The 25,529-nt window shown below is 40.1% G+C and overlaps 1 protein-coding gene across 2 annotated transcripts in view; it reads right to left on the reverse strand.

The window, feature by feature from the left end:
• Positions 1-25,529, reverse strand: part of LOC114660526 (death-associated protein kinase 1-like) — a 108,129-nt gene that overhangs the window by 18,138 nt on the left and 64,462 nt on the right. For both annotated transcript variants that reach the window (XM_051931212.1, XM_051931216.1), the window contains one exon: positions 9,409-9,572. In XM_051931212.1, the coding sequence (XP_051787172.1) occupies positions 9,409-9,572 (164 nt within the window). The remainder of the gene's footprint in view (positions 1-9,408; positions 9,573-25,529) is intronic.

Below are 25,529 nucleotides of genomic sequence, written 5' to 3' on the forward strand. Positions count from 1 at the left end.
ACGGGCAATAAAATAATTGTTGGCATTAATAAGTTAATGCGTTAATGTGATAATAACGCATTAATTTTCCCAGCCCTAATAAAAACTAAACCTGCTGTAAAGCTACTCTCATTTCCCATGCATAGGCATATTTCTGCTTTTTTTTAAATGGGAGGCATCCAGCATCAAAGCAGAGCTACAGTTTCTATACAGATTCCTTTTCTGTTTCATATACTCATCCATGATCTGGTCTTTTTCAAATACACCAATATATATTACGTATTGTTTACAAATTTAAGGCACTTGATTGTAATAAATCTGTAATAATATAATGCTACACGGAATGGCCAAACTATTCCAGCTATCATAGCTGCTTTAGCTTTGTTAGAAGACATTGCAAATGGAAGAATTAGAAGAGAACGTGTATGTAGAGATCATACTTACTCCTTGTCCCATGATGATGACTGGTTTCTAATTCTGATTTAGATTTCTAAGAGCTACGCTCTTGGAGCATTATGCTATTAGAATACTAGAATGTATACTATTGTTATGATGAAATGCATTAAAGTACGTATATTACATTTTACAGATACATTTTAACTTTATTTAAATAATGTATACTGTTAATAATTAAACATGGGGGCATTATGGTGTGGCAGAAGGGCTGCTGCCTCGCAGTAAACTCTTGCTTTGAGTTTGCATGCTTTCCTGGATGGTTTCCTCTGCTTTCTTATTTTTCCTTCCAAAGGCGTGCAGGTTAGGGGATTTGGTGATGCTAAACTGACACTACTAGTGTGTGTGTGTGTGTGTGTGTGCGTGCGTGTGTGTGTGTGTGCTTGTATTCACCCTGCAAAGAGCTGGTGCCCCATCCTGGAACTGTTCTGGCCTTGAGATTGATGCTTGCTGAGACTGGGGCATGTGCATTAAATTTCACATTGATTGGGATTTATAAAGGGAAAGTACGTGGAACTTTGTTTACACACAGTTTTATGCATCTGAATTTTTTCCTAGTTTTCTCTATACGACATGTTTTAGTGTGAATTCTATGCAAGGTGTTATATTAAGTGACCCCAGGACTTAAACTGTTTCTGAATTTGTCTGTTTTAACTAATCTTGAAACCCAAAAAGTGGTTTATTTTCTTCAGAGATGCTGCTGACTGGAGTTTTTGTTTTCCTCTCTTCCGCTCTCAGCTGGCCATAATTCGACAATTAATTGATGGACAGATATTATTGGATTCCATTTATATTAGTCACTTTTGAAGTATTTTGTTTTCCAGTGTGTTTAAACAAATCTTTGTCTTTATGCATATACATTATATTATTAGTAATTTGTAAAGTTTGCATTTGTATTTTGTCTATAAATGTGTTACAGAGACCTGAGTCTGCACTTAGTGAAGAGTGATATACATTAAACTAAACAGAATTGAATATATCTAACATTTCTTACAATATAATTCTTCAAAAAACAATAATCTTAGACTCTACAAATTACTATGGGTATGTGAGAAACTAAAATATAGATTTTAAATATATTAAATTATATGTGAAATTTCCAGCTGTATTTTTAACATTTCCAGTGAGTTTGAAAAGCATTTCTTATTTTGCTATTGTGATTAAATTGGGTCACTACCTAATTACCTTATTGTATGTATCAAACTCAATTATGGGGTTATTTTTGTTTAAATTAATGAAAGTAATAAACACCATTTTCAGACATTTTAAATAAACAAGAACACACATAGTGTCAGATTATATTTCATGTAAAATTGGAGTGCAGAAATAGGATCTAATATCTTATTAAATAACAGAAATCTCCACACAACTTAAAGCTTATTCTCAAAGCCTGTCATAACAACAGTCTCCAACTGCTTAAAAGATAAGTTCAATATTTTTCAAGGCAAAGTCATTTCTTCACAAACATGGTATATATGCATTTGCCATATGAAATTGTGTTCAAAAGTTAAGCACTTTGTATAAATTAAAAAATATATATCTTGTCCACTCTGGTACTCTCCAATGGAGAATATGGGACACAAAGGAAAAACTAAACCAAATAAGTCCATTTCTCAAGCCAAGACAGTTGTCACATCATTGATCTGTGTCTTCCATGTTTCCGATGCACGTTTGTGACAACAAAGGGATCTGGCAAAAATCATTTTATCACAAATTACTGGCAATATTTTTCTTGTGGTAAAAATATGTTTCCTATTCGCTAGTATAAATTTTCAAGTAAGTCAGAAGTAAATCAAAATAAAACCAACCCCATGCCACTAACTGTAATGATTGTGATGTGGTCTTTTGAGAGAAAACCACCCACCCCGGCAGGGTGAAAGGTTTTTGCACAGGAGGACTAATAGCTGAATCTCATAACATTGGTGGTGTTTTATTTAAAAATGACATGTATGAACTATTTTACCATTTGTGTACAAGTGCAAAATACAGATCGATAACGCGATAACTATTTTGGCTTGAAATATGGATGTACTTGGTCAGTATTTAAGCTTTTCCTATGTGCTACACAGCCCCAAATATATACTAACTCTGACATAGACAGGCAGGACATAAGTTGTCACACAGCACTCCTTTATTTACAGCTGGGGAGTGCTTTTCTCTGCTCCCCACAGTACAGTACATAAAGAACAGTACAGTCCTCTTTTCCTTCTCTCTTCTCTCTGCCTCCACTCCTCTCCTGGCAAGCTTCGTCTACTTCCTCCCGACTCTGGCTCCTTGAATGGAGTGAGATGGCTCCTTTTATTCAGATCCTGGGAGTGTTCCATGTGGCTCATCAAGATTACCTGGAATCAGCCCCAGGTGTGGTAGAAGTCCACTATAGGTCTCCACAGCTCCCCCTGGTGACCACCACGGAACCCAGCAGGGCTGTACCAGACTTCAGCTCTCAGCATGCCCTGTGGGAATCCGTTGTGCCACAGCTATATATATATATATATATATATATATATCCATATTACTAACCGAGAATGGTAAACCGGAAGGCACGGACCCAGGTACACGGCGATGGACGCAGGAGACATAGTGCGCAGGCACCGACAGTGCATGTCTAATAAACCGCCAGCGAAGTGTGATCCACCGCGCACGAAGGAGTCACGGCCCAAAAACGAAAGAGCTCAACTGATGTGAATGAGAAATGAAGCAACAACGCGCCCATAGCTAACAACTAACGACACAGCCACACAAAAAAGAGGATTCTGCGCTGCAGCCCAGATTCAAACGGAAGAGGCTACGGAGGCCCCACAGGTCCACAAAGATAGTACGGAAGGTGCGGGAAAGTACAAAAGGCAAAGGCGACTACACAGCATAGTGAAACCCGACATAGTACGGAAGGCGCAGGCATCACCGCCATATTGTGAGTGGCACTACTGCGGAGTGAAGGCGCAGGCGTCACCGCCATATTGTGAGTGGCACTACTGCGGAGTGAAGGCGCAGGCGTCACCGCCATATTGTGAGTGGCACTACTGCGGAGTGAAGTTAGGAATAATGTGCTGCATGGGATTGTACAAACCGCTGAACGCTTTACACCGAATTCAAACACAATACAGCTCGACGATACAAAAACAAGCCCACCTGGATAAGATCAATGAACGCAGGCGCCTACAACGCGCGTCTGAACCTGCAGAAGCAAAGCAGGCACAGGTTCACAACGAACGAGCTCGACTGACGGATATACAACATGAGCCCGCCTGGATAAAATCAATGAACGCAGGTGCCTACAACGCGCGTCTGAAATGCCGCGGGCAAAGCGGGCACGGCTCCAAAACGAACGAGCTCGACTAATGTATTTCAGGATACCCAACGCCGGGGGTAGGCGAGCGAAGCGAGCAGGGGGCGGAGCCCCCTTGTATGTATATATATATATATATATATATATATATATATATATATATACTAGCAAAATACCCGCGCTTCGCAGCGGAGAAGTAGTGTGTTAAAGAGGTTATGTAAACATATATATAGATATACATATATACATATATATACATATCTACATATACACATATCTACATATACATATATATACATATACACATCAACATATATATATACATATATATATACAGTGGTGTGAAAAACTATTTGCCCCCTTCCTGATTTCTTATTCTTTTGCATGTTTGTCACACAAAATGTTTCTGATCATCAAACACAGTTAACCATTAGTCAAATATAACACAAGTAAACACAAAATGCAGTTTTTAAATGATGGTTTTTATTATTTAGGGAGAAAAATAAATCCAAACCTACATGGCCCTATGTGAAAAAGTAATTGCCCCCTTGTTAAAAAATAACCTAACTGTGGTGTATCACACCTGAGTTCAATTTCCGTAGCCACCCCCAGCCTGATTACTGCCACACCTGTTTCAATCAAGAAATCACTTAAATAGGAGCTGCCTGACACAGAGAAGTAGACCAAAAGCACCTCAAAAGCTAGACATCATGCCAAGATCCAAAGAAATTCAGGAACAAATGAGAACAGAAGTAATTGAGATCTATCAGTCTGGTAAAGGTTATAAAGCCATTTCTAAAGCTTTGGGACTCCAGCGAACCACAGTGAGAGCCATTATCCACAAATGGCAAAAACATGGAACAGTGGTGAACCTTCCCAGGAGTGGCCGGCCAACCAAAATTACCCCAAGAGCGCAGAGACGACTCATCCAAGAGGTCACAAAAGACCCCAGGACAACGTCTAAAGAAATGCAGGCCTCACTTGCCTCAATTAAGGTCAGTGTTCACGACTCCACCATAAGAAAGAGACTGGGCAAAAATGGCCTGCATGGCAGATTTCCAAGACGCAAACCACTGTTAAGCAAAAAAGAACATTAGGGCTCGTCTCAATTTTGCTAAGAAACATCTCAATGATTGCCAAGACTTTTGGGAAAATACCTTGTGGACTGATGAGACAAAAGTTGAACTTTTTGGAAGGCAAATGTCCCGTTACATCTGGCGTAAAAGGAAGACAGCATTTCAGAAAAAGAACATCATACCAACAGTAAAATATGGTGGTGGTAGTGTGATGGTCTGGGGTTGTTTTGCTGCTTCAGGACCTGGAAGGCTTGCTGTGATAGATAGAACCACGAATTCTACTGTCTACCAAAAAATCCTGAAGGAGAATGTCCGGCCATCTGTTCGTCAACTCAAGCTGAAGCGATCTTGGGTGCTGCAACAGGACAATGACCCAAAACACACCAGCAAATCCACCTCTGAATGGCTGAAGAAAAACAAAATGAAGACTTTGGAGTGGCCTAGTCAAAGTCCTGACCTGAATCCAATTGAGATGCTATGGCATGACCTTAAAAAAGGCGGTTCATGCTAGAAAACCCTCAAATAAAGCTGAATTACAACAATTTTGCAAAGATGAGTGGGCCAAAATTCCTCCAGAGCGCTGTGAAAGACTCATTGCAAGTTATCGCAAACGCTTGATTGCAGTTATTGCTGCTAAGGGTGGCCCAACCAGTTATTAGGTTCAGGGGGCAATTACTTTTTCACACAGGGCCATGTAGGTTTGGATTTTTTTTTCTCCCTAAATAATAAAAACCACCATTTACAAACTGCATTTTGTGTTTACTTGTGTTATATATGACTAATGGTTAAATGTGTTTGATGATCAGAAACATTTTGTGTGACAAACATGCAAAAGAATAAGAAATCAGGAAGGGGGCAAATAGTTTTTCACACCACTGTATATATACACACACACACACATATCAACATATATATACACATACATATACATACATACATGCACACACACATACACATATATACATATACACATACATACATAGTGCGTTGTAACACGGGCTGTGATTGTTACATGGGAGGGAGACGACAAATCACAGCTTCCCGCTTTCTAATCGGGCCTGTGATTGGTGCTGCAAGTTTAGCTTTACACCTGTTTTTAAGGCTTATTGACTGAAAGGGGCTTTCATGAAAAAAGTTAGGGCTTTGCTACAGGATACATGCTCCACAAGTTAAGGAAGTAAAAATAAAGGTATATATTTCTGTTTTATTTAAACCTTTTAAGTTTGTTTGCCGGCGGTATGGTGGCGCAGTGAAAGGTGCCAGTTAGGAGACCCGGGTTCGCTTCCTTGCGTGGAGTTTGAATGTTCTCCCCGTGTCTGTCTGGGTTTCCTCCGGGTACTCCGGTTTCCTCCCACAGTCCAAAGACATGCAGGTTAGGTGCATTGGCGATTCTAAATTGTCTGTGGTGTGTGGGTGTGTGTGGGTGTGTGCGCCCTGCGGTGGGCTGGCACCTTGCCCGGGGTTTGTTTCCTGCCTTGTGCCCTGTGTTGGCCGGGATTGGCTCCTGTATTTAGGATATAGCGGGTTGGATAATGGATGGATGGACATTTGTATGCATAGCCCCATTTGCCCATTTTTGTTTTTTTTCTTTCTTCAGTAATATTTCAGCAAACCCGGAGCTTGTCAGTTCAAATCCTGGTACTGACACCACTGTGTGACCCTGAGGAAGTCACTTCACCTGCCTGTGCTGCAAAAAACAAAAGTAATGTAACAAATTGTACCTCAGATGTTGTAAGTTGCTGGAATAAAGGCATAAGTCAAATAGATAAATATGTATTATACACATAGGAACTATTCATTTATTTTCAGTTAAGTCATCTGCAGCAAACCTTTATAAATGAGGGTTTCTCCTTTTTAGATAGTGCAAACTGTTTCTTCTTCATTGAGGTTTTCTCTTGGAGAGCTTTTTTCATTTCATTGAAAATTAAAGCAGCAGCTGCCAAAATATGTAGCTTTCTTATTAATTTTTCAACATTATATAAAATAACTTTATAAAGTAACATAAAAGGTTTAAATACTGGTTATCCTTTTGCACTAAAATATTACTAAAGAGATACAAAAAAAGTAAAATGCATATTTTGTTTTTCTTTAAGGAGATTAAATATTACTGAAGAAAGAAAAAAAAAACTAAAACAGCCAAATGGGGCTATGCATACGAACTTAAAAGGTTTAAATAAAACAGAAATATACACCTTTATTTTTACTTACTTAACTTGTGGAGGGTGTATCCTGTAGCAAAGCCCTAACTTTTTTCGTGAAAGCCCGTTTCAGTCAATAAGTCTTAAAAAGAGGTGTAAAGATATTGACAATAAGCTACGCAAACCCACCAAGACATGGAATCGTTTAAATCAAGGCGCGAGTCGAAAAACACCATCCCATACTATTAGTTAACGATTAACACATTTCTATATGTATTGTAAGCATACAATACAACTGATAATATGTTGCGCTTATTTATCTGGTGTACCGACATTTTTGCGCGTTTAACGGCTGAAATCCAACTTGGTTTGTGCCCTTCAGAATGAAAACTATTTGCATTTACCTTTTTAATAAAAGGCGAGCTTTTAAGTCTGAGAAATCACCCCGTAAATGCACACGTTTAATTGCACATGTGTTAATATGTATGCTTACACAGTATTAAAAGACACTCAACAATTAACGTCATTTACCTTCGTCCCCGCGTTTGAGTCGTGCTGTAAATCTCTTCCTTGTTTTCAGTTCACGTGATTACGTAGGAGGCGTGATGACGCGATACGTGACTCTGCCTCCTCCATTACAGTATATGAACAAAAAAGAGGTTCCAGTTATGACCATTACGTGTAGAATTTCGAAATGAAACCTGCCTAACTTTTGTAAGTAAGCTGTAAGGAATGCGCCTGCCAAATTTCAGCCTTCCACCTACACGGGAAGTTGGACAATTAGTGATGAGTGTGTCAGTCAGTCAGTCAGTCAGTGAGTGAGTGAGTCAGTGAGGGCTTTGCCTTTTATTAGTATAGATACCAAGTTTCTGAGGAAATAACGTTTGGCTTAAAAAATACAGAACTTATCTATTAATATGGTTTAGAGTTATAAGAGACTTGACACTACCTTTGCAGCAACAAGTGCATGGCAGAAACTAGTCCAGGACTGGATGCCAGTCAATCACCTTGTCATTTACATTACACACTCACTCACGCTCACCTGCATTCAACCTGGAAGGTACCTGGAAAAAACCTACAAAGGCAAGTTGAAATAATGTACTAACTCAACAGAGATAGCGACTGGATATGAGACACAATTCTAGGGTTAACCACTGTACCACCATCATGCTGCCTGCTCAATGAATTAAAAAAACAGAAATTGTGACTAATGGAAGACCGATACACCAACCAGAAAAGATATATTTTAAAGTCAGGATATATACAGGCGGCACGGTGGTGCAGTGGGTAGTGCTGCTGCCTCGCAGTTAGGAGACTCGGGTTTGTTTTCTGGGTCCTCCCTGCATGGAGTTTGTATGTTCTCCCTGTGTCTGCGTGGGTTTCCTCCACGTACTCCGGTTTCCTCTCAAAGTCCAAAGACATGCAGGTTAGGTGCATTGGCGATTCTAAATTGTCCCTAGTGTACGCTTGGTGTGTGGGTGTGTGTGTGCGTGCCCTACCCGGGGTTTGTTTCCTGCCTTGTACCCTGTGTTGGCTGGGATTGGCTCCAGCAGACCCCCGTGACCCTGTAGTTAGGATATAGTGGGTTGGATAATGGGTGGATGGATGGATATATACAACAAAACAATAAAACCCTGCCGCAATGTATGGGCATGCTTTGACAGGCTTTGGAATATTCAAGCAGCAATCAAGACATCTTTCTTCCCTAAGCTGATACATGTAGAAGTGAAAGAGTGAAAAACTGCTTGCTCTTGGCCAAACTAGGATATTGATACTAAATCCATGGTTCATCTCTGGAATAATGGCTCATTAATAGGCATGTTGATGCAGTGCCTATGATTAGCACATTTGTACTAAAGCAGAAACTGCACAATGGGCATAAGAATACATAAATGTTCAGATAGCTGCAGCATTCTCCTAAAGTGAAAACTCAGTAGGTAACAGACAAAAGTAACAGTAGCCACATAAGTGTAATTGTTACCTAATACTGTTGAGACAGGAACCTGAGGGGAAAAGAAGACCATTAGGTATCCCGTCCTTTGAAAAATAATTCAGACTGAAACTGTTATGTCATGAACTGTCCAGATGAGACAATGGATTGTAGCCTCACAACCTAGTTAACTAATTTTTAATCTTAGTGATATGTACTCAATCGATAGTATGGGCAACAAATACCAATAAGAAGTCAAGAGGTGAGTCAGGGTGAAGACTGGCAAGGAAGAGGCTTGAGGGTAATGTCTAATAGGGTGACATGGGTCTATTGTGAACATAACATAGGCAAGTGGTTGTTCACTTTAAGATGTACAGTTTAAAACAAACATTCTAGCAACATCACTTATTTTGAAAGAAAGACAATTATAACTTATGACATTTGGGTGGGAATCAAATATTTGACAAAAGTCACAAGTTAATATTTTAAGCTGTTATAAAATTCTTAAAGTATATATGTTACAGGAATGAACCTTTGAAAGTGTACCTGAGTAATTGCTTCAGACTGGTTTCCTGTTACTTCACTTTGAATCTGCTCAAGGCTAAAAACAATACAGTACAACACATTCTCACTTTGTGTCGATAAGAGCAGGGAATGAGTGAAGTAATATTCCATCTGGCCGGCAAAATCCCATACCACAGCCTTCTCTCCTAAATTAAAGTGAAGCAAAATATAAATAAATAAACAAATAAATAAATAAATAAATACATACATACATACATACATACATACTTCTCCTAAATAAATAGATATGTAAGGCCATTTTACACAAATATGAAAATCGGCAAAGGCTCTTTTTACTTCTTTCATAAAGAGCTCTGGGATAGGAACCAAAACACTAGTGACCTTCTACTGCTGCACTATTGAAAGTATGCTAACTGAATGCATCACAGAGTGGTTTGGTAACCTGACCTGCCAGAATTGCAAACTCCTGCAGAGGGCTGTCCATGCAGCTTTTAAAAGGATTGGCCCTGATTTTCCTCAGCTTCATACCATCGACTTAACCAGATGTCTGAGGTGAACTAAATCCATCATCTCTGATGACAGCCACACAGCTCATCCACTGTTTTCACTTCTGCTTTCTGGAAAGTGCTACCGGAGTCTCACCACTCTCTCTAGCCGCTTCAGGGTCAGATTCTTCCATTAGGCCAGGGGTAGGCAATGTCGGTCCTGGTGAGCCACAGTGGCTACAGGTTTTCATTCCAATCCAATTGCTTAATTAGAAACCAATCATTGCCAGTCTCAGACTTAATTTAATTTTATGGCTTGTAAGTCTGTGCAATGTAAGGCTCTTATATCGTAGATTTTTTTTATTTCCAAGGATATCATCCAAATGATTTGAAGCCTAAAACACATCATTTTCACTCTGTCACATTTTTCTATTAAGTGTTTATTAAATCAAACAGTGCATGATGAACACACACAGATGTAATTGGAAAAAAAAGCTAGCTGGAGAACTGCTGGCTGCTTTGTCTTTTACATTTTATTGCTAATAAGGAGCAATTAAAACACTGAATGCAGCAGTTTAACTCTTTGAGGGCTGGATATTTTTTCCAAAAAAACTCCATTTTCAGAAAAAGCACCCAAAGCAATGGTTTCACATATAAATCAAAATACAATGTCTGTTACTGCATTCTGTGGCGGCTGTTGGCGCCTGTTCACTGTTTCTGGTGGCTGCATGGAGGGCGGCTCGATGGCCAGCAGGAAGGCGCAGCAGGCCAGCTTACTGGCTGTCTTCACACGTCAGGTAGGTAAGTAGGTAGGTGGGTGGGTGGGTGGTGGTGGCGGTTGCAGTACGATGCAGTCTGGTTTGTATCTCTTGTCATCATAAGTAGTGGTCCTCCCCAGCGAATGTTGCTGTAGGTGCATCAGCTACACGAACATGCTCAGTACCACGATCATCTGGGGAGCGATCAGCTGATGCTAGTACCTCACCTTTGTTTTTTCAATCTCCAGATCAACTCGCATCAAAATCCGAGTCCGAGAAGTCAGAGTTCGATTCAGTGATTATAAGCAAATCGTCATCTGCGGAGTATTTTGCTTTGTGCATTCGCTTTGGTCTCTCACCAGATGTCAATGCCATTTTAGAGGTTGTTGGCTCTTCGCTACTCATACACGCACAGGGAATTGAGGTCAAATCAACAAAGCTAACTTTCCTTCTGGCAAAGAGAGTTGAACTAAAATGTAATGGCAAGTTTTGTTGCAGTTTGCAGCTGATTACCGCCCTCTACCCCTGAATTTCGACAAAAGTTGACATCAGCCCTAAAAGAGTTAAGATTGAAATAAGCAATTAAGGTTGGAGAACTTTAACAAGCAAGACCACTAAAATGAAGCATCAAAATGTCACTTAAGCAATATGTGCTTCATCAGCAATAATTGAGTTCTCGTTAAGGAACTGGGTTGGAACAAAAACCTGCACATACTGCAGCTCTCCAGGACCGACATTGCCCACCCCTGCATTAGGCCATAAGGTCTCTGAACTCTCTGTAACCTGTTCTTATATGGCTTATACTGTACCCACCTGCAGGTTTATGTGTAATTGCGCTGTATGTTACATGTATACTGCCATCTACTTCTTTTTACTCCTATTTACTGTATTTATTTTTCTTCTGCTACTCTTATTTACTGTATGTGTACATCATCATCTTATTGTCTTATTGTATAATATTTGCCATACATACTTCCCTGCCCCCATCCACCCTGCCCACAATGGTGACACAAAAATTTCACTATGCTCTTGCAGTATATGTGAAAGTAAAGATCACTAATCTGTAATCAAAAAATAAAACAAAAAGTTCATAATGCAAACTGTCTAAATTAAAAAGTAAGATCAAACATTAATTCTACCATTATTAATCTTAACGCAATCATATTCATATGATTAGGAATCATTTAGCTTTCTTAAATTGTTACATTACAGATACTGTATACACAAAAAAAGAAATTATATTACACCTGCATTACCTGCTTTGGTTCAAGTACACTGTGAAATTAATTGACGCAAACTAGAAAAGAGGCTTCAACATAATGTATGGTTGCATCCTGGACTGAAGTTATACTGAAAAAGTAGCTCAACTGTTTGCCTTCTACTAACACGCTGCCTCTGAGATATTTACCCTGGCTCAGCCTGATATAGTCAAACCATTTTGAAAACTGTTTATCATGGGTCATGGGAAGCCACAGCCAATCCCAGCAGCACTGGGTAGGAACCAACTGTAAAAAAACAACCAGCTCATAGGAAATCAGACTTTCACATTGAGCTAATTTAGAGTAGCCAGTTAAAAAGAGTGTATATGTGTTTGTGATATAAAAGGAAAATGAAAGATGTTTTGTATTTTTGCATATTTTAGCCTTTAGTTTTACATTATTCCTAATCCACTATTTTAATATTACTCTTCTCTTTCTCTGCTTATGAAGTTCCTCTTTTTGCCATGTCTTCTGTTCTGTATTATGATACAACTTCTTTCCTCGGACTTTCCTTTATTGTCTTAGCATATATCATGTGCTCATGCTTTTAATGCTAATAATTTAGGTGCTTATAATGTTACCTAATGACACGTCCACCTTCCATTCTCTTCGGATTAGCATCAGAAAATAGTGATGTTTGCAATTCATTTTCAATGTGTACAACTTAATTCACTAGGAGCTGTCAACAACATGAGCTCCTGAAACTGCTCCCTCACACTCTGCCTAAAGGCATCTACTGATGGACAAGCTGGTTTACATTTATTTCTTTTACAAATGATTAATTTTGGGATACTGAGAAGGGTATTTGGAGGGAGCAGAAACAAAGGACTGGGTCTCATTGGAAAAACCTCTGTACTGTTACTAATTTCTGCACATTTCTCTTATTTAAAAAAAAAACAAAAAAACCTATGACAACAAAAATTGTGTTTAGGTAGTACAATATGGTTTTTGAATTTAATCAACAAAAGAAAAAGAAAACACAAGCAAATGCAATAACGTGTTCTGGAGAAAATCCACCAAACTCAACACATACATAGCCTCAGCCCAGCTCAGATAGATAATAAGAAAGCCACATCTAAAGTCAAACTTTATACAGAACAAAACAAAAAATCAATTGAGAAAGGTCCAGCACAGGCTCTGCATGTTCACTTTACAACTTTACAATTACATTAATGAATTCTTGTCAAATACTGAAAAAAATTCCTGAACGTTCTTACAAGGAGAATTTTTTTTTCCAATATATTTTTTTAACCCATCTGGTATTAATAAAAATATTACTGTTAAATCATTAGAAGTGATTTTATATCCAAGGCAATGCAAGACATATTCAGGGACTTTGCCCAAAATGGTTTGAAATGTGCTATATTCCCAAAGTATCTGACCTATCAATATGGGCCTTTATGACTCACTGTTTATATTTAAACAATGTACATTAGAGGGTCAGCACAGGTTGGACGGTTGGGAAACAAAGTCAGAGAGTTGAGATTCCGTTGATTTGGACATGTACAGAGGAGAGATGCGGGGTATATTGGGAGAAGGATGTTAAGGATAGAGCTGCCAGGGAAGAGGAAAAGAGGAAGGCCTAAGAAGAGGTTTATGGATGTGGTGAGAGAGGACATGCAGGTGATGGGTGTAACAGAACAAGATGCAGAGGACAGGAGGATATGGAAGAAGGTGATCTGCTGTGGCAACCCCTAATGGGAGCAGCCGAAAGAAGAAGATAATTTATAGCTGAATTATGGCATCCTTGGCACATATTGCTTTACAATGCATTTTATGCATGGCTAAATTCCATTCAGTTTCAGAAATGATAGTTGAAAGACCTGTTTCCTACATCCCCTAAGGTCGTCAATATATACATTCATTAAATTTTGTTGATAAAATCTAGAGATGCTATCCAATTTTTCATTTGGACTAGCTAATATCACCTCAGGGATACTTAGGTAGGTTAGTTTTGACAAAGTTTTCATTTGTATATAAAAGGAATGGTGTGTCACTAGGAGATTACATTTGGAGTGTAATAATTCAAAGGATGCAAATACATTATCATTATAGATCTCCAAATTTTCCAATCCATAGTTACTTCCTTAGATTGAATATTGTATAGATTAAAGAAAACTGCAAAAAGTGACTATTGTGTACAAGGCCAGCAGATAAAGGCAGCACCCCAGCCTTAAAATATGGCCAATATCAATTACATGTCTTTAATAAATGGTGAATGAACTACTGCTTTTGGAGGTAGATAGCTATGGTTCAATTGTAATTGCAAAAAGCCTTTTGATAATAGACACTGTTGTCTGGTTCCCTATTCTAATTTGAGATAACCATACGTTTTATAATTTATGTGGACTGAAACATTGCAGCACCCATATCAAAACAAAATAATGTTGTGGCACTATGAATTAAGTTCAAGTTCAAAGTTTATTGTCATATGCACAGTAAGGAAACATGTTTCCCTGTACAATGAAATTCTTTCTTTGCTGTCCACACCAAATGACTACACCAATGTATAAAGATAAACATAAATAATACGTAACAGATATACTGTATAATAAGTAACAGAGGCAACATGAAGTATAAAAAGAGAATAGAAATATAAAGTGTAATGTGCAGGTAGGTGTGTGATGGACAATTCAAATACAGTTGTGCTAGATAGACAGAATGAGATAAACCACGATTATAAACTCCAGTCAGTTATTTAGGAGTCTAATGGCATTGGGAAAGAAAGAGTTCTTTAGCCTGGAAGTCCTGCATTTCATACTTCTAAACCTCTTGCCTGAGGGTAGAAGTGTGAACAGTTCGTGTTGGGGGTGGGTGGGGTCCCTGAGGATCGAGGCAGTTCTCCTGTGGACTCTGCAGTTGTAGATGCTCTGCAGAGAGGGCAGTGGGGTCCTAGTGATCTTCTCAGCAGTCTTTGCCACTCTCTGCAGGCGTTTGCGGTCCATAGCAATAGTGTTACTGTACCACATGGTGATGCAGCTGATCAAGATGCACTCAACAATGCAGCTGTAAAAGTTGCCGAGGATCTTACTTGACATACCAAACTTCCTCAGCCTCCTCAGAAAGTACATCCGCTGTTGAGCCCTCTTGACCAGCTGTGTGGTGTTAAGTGTCCAAGTGAGGTCTAACTGATGTAGACACCCAGGTATTTAATGCTGCTCACCCTCTCCACTTCAAGCCCTCGGATGAACAGTGGCCAGTGAGGTCTCCTCTCCTTCCTCATGTCCACTATCATCTCCTTTGTCTTGTCTGTGTTTAGGGTGAGGTTGTTGTCCTCACACCATGACGCAAGACTGTCCACCTCCCTCCTGTAGGCCGTTTCATCCCTGATGCGTCCAATCACTGCGGTGTCATCTGCAAACTTTAGGATGTTATCTTTGTGGGAGGCGACACAGTCGTGGGTGAACAGGGCGTAGAGGATGGGGCTGAGGGCGCATCCCTGTGGGGTGCCTGTGTTTGTGATAATGGTGGCTGAAATCCTATTACCAATCCTGACAGACTGGGGCATGCCAGTCAGAAAGTCTAGGAACCAGTCACATAGGGGGGTGCAGGCCAAGTGCAGACAGTTTACGGGTGAGTTTATGGGGGATAACCATATTTAAGGTGGAGCTGTAGTCAACAAAGAGCATCCTGATGTAGGAGTCTTTGTTCTCCAGATGGGAGAGGGAAGGATGTAGTATGGCCGCGATGGCATCTGAGGTGGACCTGTTGGGCCAGTAGGCATACTGCAGGGGGTCCAGAGTGTCCGGTATGCTGTTCTGAATGTGGGCCAGCACCACTCTCTCAAAACACTTCATGATGATTGGAGTGAGTGCTACCGGCCTGTAGTCCAGGTGGGTAGGCTTTTTTTAGCAAGGGGGATGACGATTGTAGTCTTAAAGCAGGACTGAATGATGCACTGACTGAGAAAAAGGTTGAAGATGGAGCAGAGAACATCAGCCAGCTTGTTGGCACATGCTTTGAGAGCCCGCCCAGGGATGTTGTCTGGTCCAGCTGCCTTACAGGGTTGATCTTCCTTAGTGCTTTGTGTACCTGACCAGAAGAGACCATTGGGAGAGGAGAGGGGGGTTGTGTGGTCCAGGTGTGTGTGTGCCTCCACTCTGTGCTGTTGCTGGATTTTTCCAAGCGGGTGTAGAAAGTGTTGAGATCATCCGGCAGACTTTAAATAACCACTATAATCAGGAATATTCTACTGCAATGGTAACTGCATAGAAATGTATCCAACATAAAGAAACCCACATTTCCCATACAAAGCAAATTCTCAGAATGAAATTTCATAAGACATTTGAACAATATAGTTAAGAGCAAAACATTGTCATCAATATAACGACCTCTTCCTTGAATAATCTATCAGCTTTCCTTTTGTTGACTCTTAAGGTATGTACAGTCTATGTATGAGTCCATCCATCCATCCATTTTCCAACCCGCTGAATCCGAACACAGGGTCACGGGGGTCTGCTGGAGCCAATCCCAGCCAACACAGGGCACAAGGCAGGGAACCAATCCCGGGCAGGGTGCCAACCCACCGCAGGACACACACAAACACACCAAGCACGCACTAGGGCCAATTTAGGATTGCCAATCCACCTAACCGGCATGTCTTTGGACTGTGGGAGGAAACCGGAGCGCCCGGAGGAAACCCACGCAGACACGGGGAGAACATGCAAACTCCACGCAGGGTGGACCCAGGAAGCGAACCCGGGTCTCCTAACTGCGAGGCAGCAGCGCTACCACTGCGCTACCGTGTCGCCCCTATGTATGAGTACATATTCTTAATCTTTGAATCAATGATGGGGATAATCTGTGTAATGATACCCTCTCACCATTTTTGTAGTTATACCTGACAGTACTTGGACCTTTAAATGTCACATATTGCATCACCTAAAAACACTTACTGATACTGGCCTCTGATGATGAAATTTTCAGTGTCTTCATTAATTTTTGTAAGTACTAATGCAATTATGTTTTTGTTGATTTCTCAGCACAAAGTGATAACAGACTAAGACACTTCAAAATACTGATTATGGTGTTATACAGAACTAAATATTTAACATAAACTGAGAACCAACAGAAGTTTCATGTCATTGTACCAAAATGGGATGGAGAGGGTATTGAGTCTTACTACTGACAAGGTGTCTATAGAGGGTGGAACTCATTAAACTAGACTAGATTAGATTAGATAAACTTTATTAATCCCATAGGGAAATTCTAAATTAATTCCATGAGGAAATTCAATAGAGACCTGGTATGGATACAAACACATTGTTTTTATTACAAAACTGGGATTGCTGCTGGGAAAAGGCTACCACTTTACAAAAACGTTGGCTCCTGCAAGACAGGGGACATTTCAAAAAGACTAATACACATGAAGGTCTAATAGTTTAAAAACAAGATGTTACAATTTGTACTTCTAAAAGACCATAGTCTATTATCTTAGTTAATGCAAGTTGACTTTCTCTACATTTTTTTAGCTATTCATACGATAAAGTTAGTTCTAATAGCTTTAGTATATACAAAAAAAAATGTGTCAACGTTAATAAATGTGTCAACAAACTGTTATATTCTTTCAGATGCACAGCTTTATTTGATCTGATCATATTTGCTGCATTTGTCCACTGTGGGCTATTACCCCCTAGCCTGACTGCTAGTTAAGAGACAATTAACTCATTTGATTGTTTCATTTCATGTCAGACTATTGTTTTATTTTTTAAAACCACATACTGGTTTTCCATTATTGATTGAAGTTTGTGTGTTTGACAACAACTGGTTGAATGAATTTAGGTTATGTTTAACAGTCAGTTTGGATCTACTACAAATTTTAATAACCAAAAATGGTACAGGGAAGCTTTACCCCTTACAGTTGTCATTGCTCCATGTGCCCACCACACCAACCTTCACCTGGAATGGGTACTTCAGTTTCCCTGCAATTTAGGGCAATTATACACTATGTGTCAAAGATCTCCACAATTACAACACAATCTCTCCCTAGCTTGCCTCTCTCTTTCTTGTTTCACCTATATCTATTGGTTCTTCTGGATTTTTATGCTCAGGTAGGCAGCTTTCTTTCGGTTAATCTCATATTAGTTTTCTGAACAACATCCACTAAGCAATCTAAAGCAGTGCATGGCTCACCAGCTCATCTTTAATTTCTTTGAACCCAAACCTTTTTAAACAGTGAAATGAAAGCTTCCCTTCTACCCACTTCAGCAGCTAGCATGAAAAAGGTTACAATATATTCTCCAAAAGGTTTAGATGCATACTTAAGTTCTAGTAACCTATTGACTGCTATTTCTGAAATATTATATCATTTATTTCCTCTCACAATTGAATCTATGGAATAACAACAGGGATGGAGAGCATCATACATAGTAGATGCCCATTCAAGGGACTCATCTTCTAATAATGATATAATATATTTTACCTGAACTTGTTTAGAGGGTAAGTCTTACGCTACAAATTACGCTAAGAAAACCATACAGCATTGATTTAGGAATCCTATACATTTAATAGGATCTCCAGAATAGGCCATTAAGGTTGACGACTGTTGTCTCTGATTTATTTCATCTATTCTTTGAGAAAGATTGTTTAATTCCCCCACTATTTGCTGGAGAAGATTGACATTTCAATCCCTTTAGATCCCTTTGTAATTGCCTTATATTCCTTTTAACATGTCTCGTTTGGAGTCAACCATTTTTAAAATTCAAGATTGTGTTCTGCTAATAAATGCAGAATGAAATTTCAGACAGAGTAGTGACCAGGGGCCTCACGTATAAACGGTGCATACGCACAAAAATGTTGCGTACTCCCATTTCCACGCTCAAATTGCAATGTATAAAACCTAAACTTGGTGTAAAGCCACGCACATATTCACGGCAGCTCAAACCTTGGCGTACACAAGTTCTCTGCTTGGTTTTGCAAACTGGCGGAAACCAGTGTCAAAGCAGTGCTTTTGCTCTAGTGTGGTTTCCCTTTCTTTTTAGATCCACATCCCTGATGCGGCTTTATTATATACACTGATATTAACCGCATATTGTTCATTAGTTTAAGGCATCTGATTGTAATTAACCTGTGTGGCAGGTGGCCGGGTGCGGCCCTCAATCAGCCGCCTATATAAGGAGCCACCGCCCTGCCATCAAGGCTGGAGTCGGGTGAGGAGGCGGACAAGGCCAGTGCAGAGGGGGCGAGGAGAGGCCCTGTGTGTTGTGTGAAGAAGAGAAGGAAGTGGCTGTTGAAGCCTGGACTTTGGGGGACTATGGGGTTTGGTGTGGTGCACTCTAAGGACATTGTAAATAATAGTGACTTGTGAATAAACGTGCGGTGATGATTGGGAACGTGTCCGCCTGTCTGTGTCTGGGAAGCACCCTTTCACAGAGGCGTAGTCGGCAGGATGCTCCACCTGGGTTAAGGTGGGGACCTGCAACCCCAAAAATGTTGTGAAAGGCCCGGCACAGCAGGCAAGCTCACCCACGTGCCGCAGGGGCGGCGTGCACCCACCCCCGCAGGGAAACACGGTACCGCGGACCAGCGGAGGTCTGTTTTTGGATTTTGTGTTTCAGGGGCGGCTCACCGACGCGGTGGCCAGGAAGGAGGCTGCCGAGAAGGAGAGGCTGCAGCTGGGGAAGCCGCAGCAGCAGCGGAGCCGCCCAGAGAACCGCTCTCCGGTGAGAGAGGAGAGCGAGATGGCTGGATGGAACTCCCTCCTCGTAACGGGCATGGGATTGGACAGCGTGTCCTGTTCTCTCGCCAATGGTTGGTTGGAGGCGAGAGCTGGGAATGTCCATCCCGTGCTCTGTAGCAACCCGAGTGGGCCGCAGGGAAGCGCCCACAGAGAGCAGTCGGTGAGTGGAACTACTCGCAAGGTAAGCCCACTGCCGGCTACTTCTCTCTCTTTGGCGGCGATTTTGCAGGGCCTGCAAGAGCAACTGCGCCTTGTGCTGTCGCCGCCGGCTGAGCGATATGCCCTCCGGGCGGAGACGCTGGAGTCAGGAGGGATGGCAGCGGCATCGGATCGGGAGCCGCAGGCAAGAGAGGATTGGCACGCTGCAGGAGCTCCTGGACGGAGAGGCACAGCGGGGAAGGTAAGGGAGCCCGACCCCGTGAAGCTCCGGACGCCAGCGGGGCTGGGTCTGCCCTCTTACAATGGGCAGATCCGAACCGCCGTGGCGTCGCAAAGTAAACGGAGGAAGCGGCTTAGGGAAGCCAGTTCCTTCGATAAGCGAGGACATACTGCTGGGTGCGCGTGTCCCGCAAAGGGCCGTCCTCTGCGGAGGCAGAGGAGAATCCCGCAGCTGGAGAGGTAGAAACAGAGCGTGATCCCACTGGTGATCCCACTGCACTCTAAGGACATTGTAAATAATAGTGACTTGTGAATAAACGTGCGGTGATGATTGGGAACATGTCTGCCTGTCTGTGTCCGGGAAGCACCCTTTCACACCTGTAACAATATAATGGCCCACGGAATGGCCAAACTATTCCAAATACCATAGCTGCTTTAGCGTTGTTACTCTCACTAAATCTTCTTCTTCTACTTTCAGCTGCTCCTGTTAGGGAATGCCACAGCGGATAATCTTTTTCCATATTACTCTCACTGCACCACTTGGAGCAGCTGATCGGAAAGAGAATTATCGGTATACAGACTCAAGCACACGCTGCCTCAGCCATTCGCTATTTGAACTGCTCTCATCTGATAAATGCTTCAGAGCCTTTCCTGTACGGACCTCACTGTTCAGAAACAGTTTCATCCCAAGAGCTATAAACACACTCAATCAATCCATCAAGTGCTCCTTACAAGTACAATTACCTCACTGTAAACTTGCGATACAGTTATAATATTGCACAACCTGTGACACTTTATAAAGCGCATATTTACATATGATGACGATATCATTTTTAAGATGAAATGCAGCAAAATATGTTTATTATATTATACAGATAAAACTTTAACTTCATTTAAATAATCTATATTGTTAATAATTAAACACGTGAGGACACGGTGCTGCAGCGCTAGCTAGTTCAGGGACTGTTCCTGCCTCGCGTTGTATTCTTGCTGGGGCTGGCGCGACACTGGAAAGATAGATGGATAGAATAATTAAACATGTACTACGAAGATATTTGAATGTTCCTTAACAGTTTTGAAGAATCGGCGTTCTAGGCTTACACATGGCTTAACATCTATTACAGAATGCTGATTGTGTGGCGATTGGTTACTTGGAGAAAGAAAAGGAAGGACAGGAATTGGGGGTTAGTACGTTTGAAAGAGACAGTACTGCTACAATAAATTATTTCATCGAAGGTCACGCATGGCGCAGCAAGCATCTTGCATGAGACATGAACAATCACTGCGCCACTGTGTTCCCATGTTTACTAACATGCTTTAACTCCTATCATCATGAAAATGATATCACGTATACATCTCAGTATTTTAATTATTCAGAGAGCTGTAATATCATGAATGTAATGGATTCTGTGTCCTGTCGGAGGAAGAGAAAGCTCGTTTAAGAAGCATGTAGTGATTCACACACATAGAGTACATAGAAGATCAAATACAAAACAAAGCATTTAACGTGGTACTTTAGTTACGATGGTACAGTGGAACCTCGGTTCACGACCATAATTCGCTCCAAACCTCTGGTCGTAAACCAATTTGGTCGTGAACAGAAGCAATTTCCCCCATAGGATTGTATGAAAATACAATTAATCCGTTCCAGACCGTACAAACTGTATGTAAATATATTTTTTTAAAGATGTTTAAGCACAAATATAGTTAATTACACCATAGAATGCACAGTGTAATTGTAAACTAATGTAAAAACATTGAATAACACTGACACAAACACCCAGGCTCCCTGCTCAGCTGCACACGCAGGCTCGCTCTCTCTCAGCAGCACGCGAGCCCTCTCTCTCTCTGTAACATTGCAGTAGTTCGTGCTATAGCCTTACAATCTGATCGCTGTATAAACACTTTTTATTAAATGAGTTTTAAGCACAGGGGGAAAAAAGGAACATTTGAACAAATCTGAACTTTGTTTAAAAGCCAACCAAGAAAGTAACGTTACAGGAGTTCACGCTAATAGCATTACAACCCGATCGCTGTAAACACTCTTTTAAAATGAGTTTTAAGCACAGGGAAAAAAATGAACATTTGAAAAAAGAGAAAAGTAACATTGCAACACTTTCTTCTCACCACTCTTCACTTGCTTAGAAGCCATGGTTAATTGCAAAAGCACACGAAATACTGTCGAGCACAAAGAGTTCACAGGTAAAGCACGCATGTCTGACTGAGAACAATGAACAGGGAGAGGCTGAACATGTGCTTAAATACAGTAATCAGCGCGTACGAACCGGAAGGGAAATGAAATAGAGCACAAAGATTTCACAGCGAAAGCAAGCACGCACGTGCAAGCACGCACGCACATGCAAGCACGCACGCACGCACGTCTGACCGAGAACAATGCAACACGTGCGGAAATCATCAGCGCGCACAAACCAAAAGGGAAACTGGCTTGTTCATATACCGAGTGTGTGGTCGTGAACTGAGGCAAAAGTTTGGCAAACTTTTTGGTCGTAAACCGAGTTGTACGTGTACCGAGACGTTCCTGAACCGAGGTTCCACTGTATTTGAGAAACTAGTAAATCAAATGATTTAAAGATGAAGTTTATGATGTTTTACTTTAATGACAAAAAGTAGCTTAAGGGCTATTAATACTGATTTGCATATTCAGAGAGGTGTAATTCTGGGAGGTCAGCATGAAAAGTAATGCATGTGCACGCGCCTGCTGCCACTCCCCAAACTCCTCCCAGAATTACACCTCTTTGAATATGCAAATCAATATAAATAGCCCTTTAGTTCAGCCTTCTGTGAAAAGACAATGACAAAAGCACGGGGGCAAATAGAAGAATTTCAGCGAATACCAAGTGGAGGCAAGGAAAAACATATGATCTGTTGGTTTAAACAGTGGTGAAAACAACAAAAGGAAGTTGATCTAGTGACATAGAGTGCCGGAGAAACTTGAAAGCTCAAGTTCACAAAGTCGCACAGTGGCCGAAATAAAAAAGAAGTTGTCATATATCAAAGTCGCCGTAAAAAGGCGAGTCGTAGCTCACCGTCTGAGTGTCATATGGAAGCTTATTAGGGTACAGAGAAAAGGAAAAAAAAATAGGGACACAGTGGGGAAAAAAGCTCAAAATGTCAACTTTAATCTCGAAATTTCCACTTTAATCACGTAGTTTATTTTGTCATTAAAGTAGAACATCATAAACTTCATCTTAAAATTGTTTAATTTACTAGTTTCTCAAATCCCATCATAATTAAAGTAACACGTTATATGCTTCATATTCTATGTGTTCTTCTATGTGCTCTATGTGTGTTAATCACTATGTGCTTCTTAAACGGGCTTTCTCTTCGTCCAACAGGACACAGAATCCATTACATTCGTGATATTACAGCTCTCTGAATAATTTAAACACTGAGATGTATACTTGATATCATTTTCATGATGATAGGAGTTAAAGTATATTATTAAACATGGGAACACAGTGGCACAGTGATTGTTGATGCCTCACGCAAGATGCTTCCTGTGCCGTGCGCGACCTTCGATGAAATAATTTATTGCAGCCGTACTGTCTCTTTCAAATGTACTAACCCCCAATTCCTGTCCTTACTTTTCTTTCTCCAAATACCCAATCACCACACAATCAGCTCTGTACTAGATTTAAGCCATCTGTAAGCTTAGAATGCCAATTCTTCAAAACTTTTAAGGAACATTCAAATATCTTCGTAGTACATGTTTAATTAGTCTATCCTTTTAGTGTCGCGCCAGCCCCAGCAAGAATACAGCACGAGGCAGGAACAATCTGAACGGAGCACCAGCTCCTTGCTAGCGCTACGACACCGTGTCCTCACATGTTTAATTATTAACAATATAGATTATTTAAATGAAGTTAAAGTTTTATCTGTATAATATAATAAGCATATTTTGCTGCATTTCATCTTAAAAATGATATCATCATCATATGTAAATACACGCTTTATAAAGTGGCTCAGGTTGTGCAATATTATAACTGTATCGCAAGTTTACAGTGAGGTAACTGTACTAATAAGATACAAACAGTTCTACAAGGAGCACTTGATGGACTGATTGGACTGTACGCATAAGGGCAAAATAACTTTAGTTATGTAACCAAAACGCCAGAACTGAAGTAAAAAAAACATACAAAGCAAAAGGAAATCTTTAACTGGGAAATACTTGAGAAAACCGTTTATGCAAATTCTTTGAATATCTACAAAGTTCAATGACTAGGATGCACATGATGCTGACTTTTATACCCTCACGATTGTGACGTCACATGAAGTGCACCTCTAGTCAGTTTTCCATTATAAAATTATGGCAATCGATAAGCAAAATATGGCACACACAGAAAACAAAAATATTATGAGGAAATGATGAAAGCAATTTTTAACTATGGTAAAGCAAAACCGAAAGTAAAAACTTATTTTAGAAATGAAATCAGCGCTCCAGAAACCCTTGTAAGTATGAACAAGTTACTCAATTGAAGAAAAAAAATCGTGAGTGTGCTCCCCTCGACTTTCTCATATACTGAGATAGAGGAAAAGATCATCAAAACCACTTCAAGTTGCACAATATTTCTCAAATATCATATGCCTTTGTTTCTCATCATAACTAATTGATAATATTAATACACGATCATTTATCTCTATTTATAATCAAACTTTATATTAAAACGAGTGTAATGCATACAATCATTCAACTTAAAATCATCTATCGAGCACATCTGTCTCATTTAAAATTGTCCAAAATGTTTCTGGGGCAAGATCAAACCTGCAAACAATGCAATCGAGCACCAGCCTCACTGGGCCACATGTTTTGGGTGTGCAAATTTTTTCATGATTACATATGCATTACCGAGATTACGTGTAAAGTAAACAGAGTTACAGTCACCTAAAAACACAGAGAAGGTGTTAGGATTATGTCATATTTATTGCAATAAATTGTTATAGGTAAAACTGCATTTAGCTACATTTAATTGTGATAATGATGGCGGAAATTACAAAAAAATATCAAATTAAATGTATTACCAGGAAGATGACGGGGATGTAGAAGCTTATTGTTCCCATTACATCTTTATATTTACATGGCAAGTTCAAAGTTTACACGTTATTGTTAAACTGATGAGGTATAATTTAAAATAAAATTAATAATAGTTATTGAAAGAATATGTGTTATATTGAATACAGTTTTTAATATCATGCACACATTTATATTTCCATTATACATTATAAATACCTATACAAAATTTGAATCATCTATCTGTAATTATAACCATAGTCTCCTTGAAAATTTCCAAAAGTATTCAGTTAAAGTACCATTTCCGGTTGCCAGAAGTGGCCCAAAAGTTGATAGGATTCCTTATTTTTGATATAAAGCAGGTGTACAAAATCTCACTGACATAGGTCAAAGCATTTTCGAGTTATTGTGTTTACACACAGACAGACATAATTTCAAAAATCGTATTTTCAGACTCAGGAAGGTCTAAACTGTCAAAATTAATCAAAATCTTGAGGTCAAATTTTTTCACGATTCCTACACTTTCTCTATGCTGTGTATACGAGAAAGTAAAAA

The sequence above is a fragment of the Erpetoichthys calabaricus genome, chromosome 1 (assembly GCF_900747795.2).
Source record: "Erpetoichthys calabaricus chromosome 1, fErpCal1.3, whole genome shotgun sequence".
NCBI classification, from domain to species: Eukaryota; Metazoa; Chordata; class Cladistia; order Polypteriformes; family Polypteridae; genus Erpetoichthys; species Erpetoichthys calabaricus.